Source organism: Cicer arietinum, chromosome 1, assembly GCF_000331145.2.
Source record: "Cicer arietinum cultivar CDC Frontier isolate Library 1 chromosome 1, Cicar.CDCFrontier_v2.0, whole genome shotgun sequence".
Classification (NCBI taxonomy): domain Eukaryota; kingdom Viridiplantae; phylum Streptophyta; class Magnoliopsida; order Fabales; family Fabaceae; genus Cicer; species Cicer arietinum.
In genome coordinates this window covers 47527758-47533956 of record NC_021160.2, presented here as the reverse complement: position 1 = coordinate 47533956, position 6199 = coordinate 47527758, and the positions used below count along the sequence as shown (strand labels likewise).

The window sequence follows — 6199 nt, the reverse complement described above, 5'->3', positions numbered from 1 at the left end:
AATAAATAAAATTAGAAAAGCCACAAAAGGATGCGTATTCTATGACTTTTTGTTGTGGTGGTGGTGCAACAAAACCCTAATCCTGCCAATCCATGCCACCACTCTATCTATCTCATCCATTTCTTCAATCACACACAAAAGAAACAGCCAAACTAGAACTTAGATATATAACAAACCAAAAAAATAGAAAATAAATAAAGATACTCCATAATATATGACTCACTTTTCGTGAATGAAAGGCAACACTAGTAACCACTTACTTACTCAAAGTATTCCAAAACTTCAACAAGTAGATCATCCAAATAGAAAGAAAAAAATTATTCATTAACTCTAAAAAAAACATAATCCAATGAATTGATAATTATGAATAATTATAAGTTAAAATAAATCTAATAGTAATAATAATAATTATTATTATTATTATTAATTCACAAATGATCATCGATTTGATGAAATAAAATAAAGTATAATCCCTCGTCTGTTCTAATAATGGCAACCCACCAATGCCGGAGAAGCCGTCACCACCGGAAATTGAAACGTCGAATCCTGGATATCATTCTCCGGTGCCGGAAGATTAAGATCCAATTCTAGAACATTCCTAGACTTAACATGAACACCAACTTTGTTGTTGTTGTGGTGGTTCGTATTGTTATTGATAGAAGCCCTGTGTCTCCTCATGTGACCACCCAATGCCTGACCAGATGTAAATTCAGCTCCACAAATCGAACATTCATGAATCTTATTGGGCCTATTGGGCTTCTTATCATTCCCATGGCCGTTGAAGTTGATATTAACACCACACCTTAATTCAAGCGAAACCGGAGGAACCATAGGGCTAATATTAATACTATTTTTCTTGGTGTGGTTATGCTTATTTGCTTCATCAATTTCACATGAATTTTTTTCCTCTTTCATCTTGGGTTTCTTGTGACTTGCTCTGTGCCCACCCAACGCTTGAAATGAATGAAATGAACGGTTACAAGTTTTGCACTCATAAATATCATAACCGTTTTTTGTTGCCTTTTCAGTTATCTTGTTATAACCGTAACCGTCCACATGATTTTCACTTTGTTGTTGGTGGTTCTGAAGACGCCGTTTATTATTTTCTTGTTCTCTTCCGACTCTTCCTTGAGCTAAGAGAATCAAACAATTCGCCATGTCAGTTTCCTCTTCTTGGTCGATGCCTTCAAAGGTGGTGGATGAAAACGATCCACCACCAATATTATCGCCGGTAGCGCTTGAGCAGCTTGAAATCACCGTGGTTGTTACCACGGTGTAAGGAGACAACGACCTTAACCGTCGTTTCGTGCGCTTTCCTTTGACGAGGTGGGTGGCATCGCTAACATGTTCCTCGATGCCGCCTATTCCTTCCATCTCTATTTCAGACAAAACCTAAAAAATTCAAATGAATATGATAGGATAGACGATAAAACTATGAAAATACTAAAGAGAGTTTCAATTTCAATTTAATTGAACAATATGAATTTGAAAGGCATATAAGATAGTTGTAGAGAATAGGAAGAAAGAGACACAAACAATGTGTAAATTTATATATGAATATGAAAGAGTATAGTGTGTGTTGTGTGTGAAGTGTGAACAGGTTATTATGTATTTATATATATTGGTATTGAATGAATTATAAATGGTTTTGTTAAATAGTCAGCCACTCAAAATCTTCCTTGCTTTTTTTCCAACCTTAGAAGTGTTACTAGCAAGAAATTAAAGTTCTTTCGTTTATACTCACGCGCTTCATATCGCGAGTGGTTTCACGCGCCAATCATGACCACACTTTTTTTGCTTCTATTTTCTGTTTTTATATTGCTTTTTCTTTACTACTCTGTTCTCAAGGTGTTTATAACATTTTATAAAAAGAATAATTTATTTATTTATTTTATAATATTTGAATCGAGTTTGTGACCAGCACACTAGTGTTGTTGTGGCGGGGAGTGATTGTAATGTAATGCATGGGTATGATTCATCAATGATTAAACATGCTTTTGTATTTTGTGATTAATGTTGGAATTTAATGAGTTGGAACATGTCCATTGTGTGTGTGTGAGTGTTGTATGAGTGAGTGTGTGTTTTTAATTAATCATAATAATATTTTGCGAGTGGCCAAGATTAATTGCGTGACATAAGATCATATGGAGATTAATTAGAATTGTAGCTAAAATTCGGTTTTAGGTGTAGTACTACTAACTGATAATTAAATTGAATTTTTTTTCTATGGTTTAAAATTTAAAAGCATTGAATTAAGAAGGAAAGATTGTTGTTATATGTTTGCGTTTTTAATCCGTTTCATTCTTTCTTTGGTTAGACGATTATTTAGGCCAAACAAAGGAATGGTTAGCAATTTACACAAACCCATTAAAGCAAAGATTGCACGTTAGAAGCATGTCATCCCTTCATTCAGTTCAGTTTTAAAGAAAAGGTACTAATTAATCCTGATGGAGTGATTATTGATTCGGTTAGCTTTTAAGCATTTTAATTTTTTCATATACATTTAATAAATTTAATTTATGAGTATAGTAGTCCAACAAGAAAAGAAAAGGACATAAGTGGCATGTGATTAAGTATAGGATTCGGTTAAGAACTAAGGGGTAAGGAGGGTATATGTAGCATACAAGTATATAATGACATAAGCACTTTTTAGGATGGTTCCTACTTGCAATAGTGCTTTCTTTTGGTTCATTACTTACACTTAATCTTCTGCTTAAAGGTACTTCAAGGATTTTAGGTTGTATAGCTCATCAGTCATAATAATCAATTATTGCTACACCAATGTTAATATGGTTCATGATGATTGCGACTTGTGAAATCAAATCATTTGTATAATTAACTAAATCATTAAGTGGATAATAAATTTGGGTTTAGAATAAATCATTCGAAAACACTCGAGTTCAAATCTTGATTATAATAATTTTTGTTCAATTTTTACTTAGATAAAAAAAAAAAATCATTTGTATAATTTGGTTTAAAATTTACATGCTCAAGTGATCGTTCACCCAATTTAATTTATTTATTTATTTTAATCCATTCAAGTACTACCAATACATTCAAACTCGAAGTTTTTAGTTCGGATAACTTATATTTGATTTTCTATCAATGAATTCGTGAATACAACACGTTCAATTTTATTTATTTATATTATTTAAACTTTTGTAATATATTGATGTACAAGTGATTCGATTGAAATCACATGTATGTTAAATTTTAAAATTATCGAATTTAGTTAATGTTAGAAATTTTTATGACAAAGAAAGTTATTTAATTATTTATTTTTTTGATTTTTTTTATAAAAGATATGCCTCACAGACTTGATGACACAACCCAAACCAACTTGTTCATCACACCATAAATTTACCTAATCCAAAAAAGTGGAATTTGATTGGGTTGGATAACAAATTTGATCAAAATCTATCCATCTCAATCCGCAAATAGTCTTAATAAAAATGTTTCTATCATAGGAATATTTTATTTTTTTTATTTAAAAGAGTTTACTAGTGAAACACACACTAAGTGTACGACAGATGAAATATCTAATTAAATTTTTTGTCGATAATTAGATTCGCCGTCTTTAAAGTAAATAATATCAACTACTTAATTATTTGATTTCATTTTTTTAGTAAGGGTTATGTCACTCTAACATCATGAGTCATAAAATCAGATGAAGATTGATTAACCAATGAATGATGAGTCTAGCAAGATGAACTAGACGTCCACAACGTATGGAATCCAAATTTAAATTTTCGTTGAAAGAGAAAGTCACATTAAATACTTGATATACCTCAGATAAAATTACTTTCGATGAATATAACATATAGGAAACCAAAGTAAATGGAAACAAATTTATAAAATAGAGTGAGTAGTATTTACTAAATTATTCTTTATAACTATTGAAGTATTTATCATTGTTACAAATGTTAAGTTCAATTTATTGAATTAAGCATTATAAATGTAGTATTATTTAGAAGTCACAAATAAAAAAAATTAATTAATATTACATTGAAAATCGTTGATATCAAAAAATTTGAGACATATTAATAGATCAATTATTGTGTAATGGAGGGAGTATACTATCTTAAAATGAAGCAACTTCCCATTTTAAAGAAACCTCTCCATATATGTAGTAAAAGCTAAGACAAATTCATCTGTCAAAAAACAAAAGCTAATACAAATCCAAACTAATTAGTGTTTTTGTTTTTTACGGATAAAGTAACTAGTGTGCTATAAAAGAGAAAACCAAATTCACAACTTGAATTTTAGATATGAAAATATAAGTAAATATCGAAAACTAAATTGTATAGTTATGAATTTAAAATTTATATAAAATTGTGTGTGTTTGATCATTAATATATTAAGTTAATAATCAACGATTGAATTAAGAAAATTCGTTGTTGAAATTGAGTTATTAAGCGAAGTAATTTATCATAGAGTTATTCTTGAAATCAATGGACCGCCTCTTCTATTATATATATATATATATATATATATATATATATGTTATTGAAAAAAGTTTAAGTTCTACATTGATAAGTGATAGATTTCAACAATAATTTATAAAGAGTGATATTTTTTTATCTTATAAGTTGATTTTGTAACAATGACTTAAATTCAATATAGAAATTTAAAGGTTCGATCGAAGTGGTTGTGAATTTTTTATTTTGAAACTTAATTTCAATTTTTTTCTTCTTAAAACTCTAAAAAAATAAAATATTTTATAATTTTTGTTTTTGTTTTAAATTAACATGTGACAAATATATAGACGTCAACACTACTCTAACAATCACCGACCACCATCATCAATGACCGCTTACATCTGACAACCACTAAACACCACCTCAACCACCATCTTCGATCAAATTGACCACCCACCTTTGATCAACATCATCAACCAGCTACTTCTAACCACCACCGACCATCATGTTCGACAACCATCTCCGTCCACCTATTTGACCATCAACGATTGCACGGTCCACCGCTTTGACCACTATTGATCATATTTCAACCACCACCTTCGACTGCCAACCAACTCTTTCGGCCGTTTGCAATTACTTTCGACGATTAATCACTACTACCATAGTCATATTTGAAAATTACCTCTATCAACCATTATTATTAAAATTATTATAAATAAGTTATAATTTTATAATAATTTAAACTTTTTTTAAATAATTAAAATTTTAATATAATTATTAATTATTTTTATATAATAATATTTTTATATTTAATGAATTCGTAATGAAGTTATATAAATAGAGTGATTTAATTCAAAAGATAAAAAAAAAAAAAAAACTAAAAATTAAATCATAATTGAAATCGAAAATTAAAAACTCAAAACTGATTTTAATTTAAAAAAATTTAAAACTATAAACAAAAAACCATCCCAAACAACGCCTAATATATATAGGAGACATAGTTTGTGATCATATATAAGGAAAACCGAAATTTTTTGCTATTTCATTTGGAAGCAATTGTGGTTAAGATGGCAATTGGGCACGTTATACTGTTTTGAAGCATTCCATTCTCAGGATGGTCCTATAATAATAGTTTAATAAAATGTTAGTTAATTACTGATTAAGTATATCTCAAATCATTGACTTAATCGTCTTTACTAAGACATGGTCCACTAGTAGTTGAGCAATATTGTGTAGTATTTGTAAGATTTATGGGTCACATATGTAATTAATTAATAAAGTGTGTTAGGGTCATTATATAATTAGCCAATAAACTAGGGGTCAAATAAAATATAATAGTTTATGGCTAAAGAGCATAATGGTTATGAAAATTAATAGTGTAGATACCAGGCAGTTTCTAATTTAATGAGGGGCTGAATTGGAAATACTGCAATTTGGGATATAACTAATAATAGTTATATATAGGGGTAATGGTCCCCAAGGCAAACACAACAAGACTATTCAGTTTCAAAACCCTAAAGGAGAAAATTCTCTGGTTCTCTCTATCCCCATCAAGAGAGCAAGGTCTTCAGGGTGTTTTGCTGAGGAAGATCACTCAACCCATTGGCTCTATCATCATCATCTCAGGATTTCATTAATGGCAATTCCCACAGGTACGCTTCCGCCTTTGGCTATTCATCATGTAATTGACATGGATTGTTGAGCACAATGTTATTAAGGTTTTTCCAACAATTGGTATCAGAGCCTACCATGTCTAATTCATGATGAAATTCGGTTATTGT

The 6199-nt window shown here is 29.8% G+C and overlaps 1 protein-coding gene across 1 annotated transcript; it reads right to left on the bottom strand.

The window, feature by feature from the left end:
- Nucleotides 1-303: 303 nt before the first annotated feature.
- Nucleotides 304-1597, bottom strand: LOC101497229 (zinc finger protein ZAT5-like). The gene has a single exon (XM_004487501.4). The coding sequence runs from the start codon at nucleotides 1372-1374 to the stop codon at nucleotides 484-486; it is 891 nt and encodes a 296-aa protein (XP_004487558.1). The 5' UTR covers nucleotides 1375-1597; the 3' UTR covers nucleotides 304-483.
- Nucleotides 1598-6199: the final 4602 nt, after the last annotated feature.

Bases quoted from the DNA above. Each gene is read 5' to 3' on its own strand.
- LOC101497229 (XM_004487501.4), bottom strand. From the start codon at position 1,374: ATGGAAGGAATAGGCGGCATCGAGGAACATGTTAGCGATGCCACCCAC.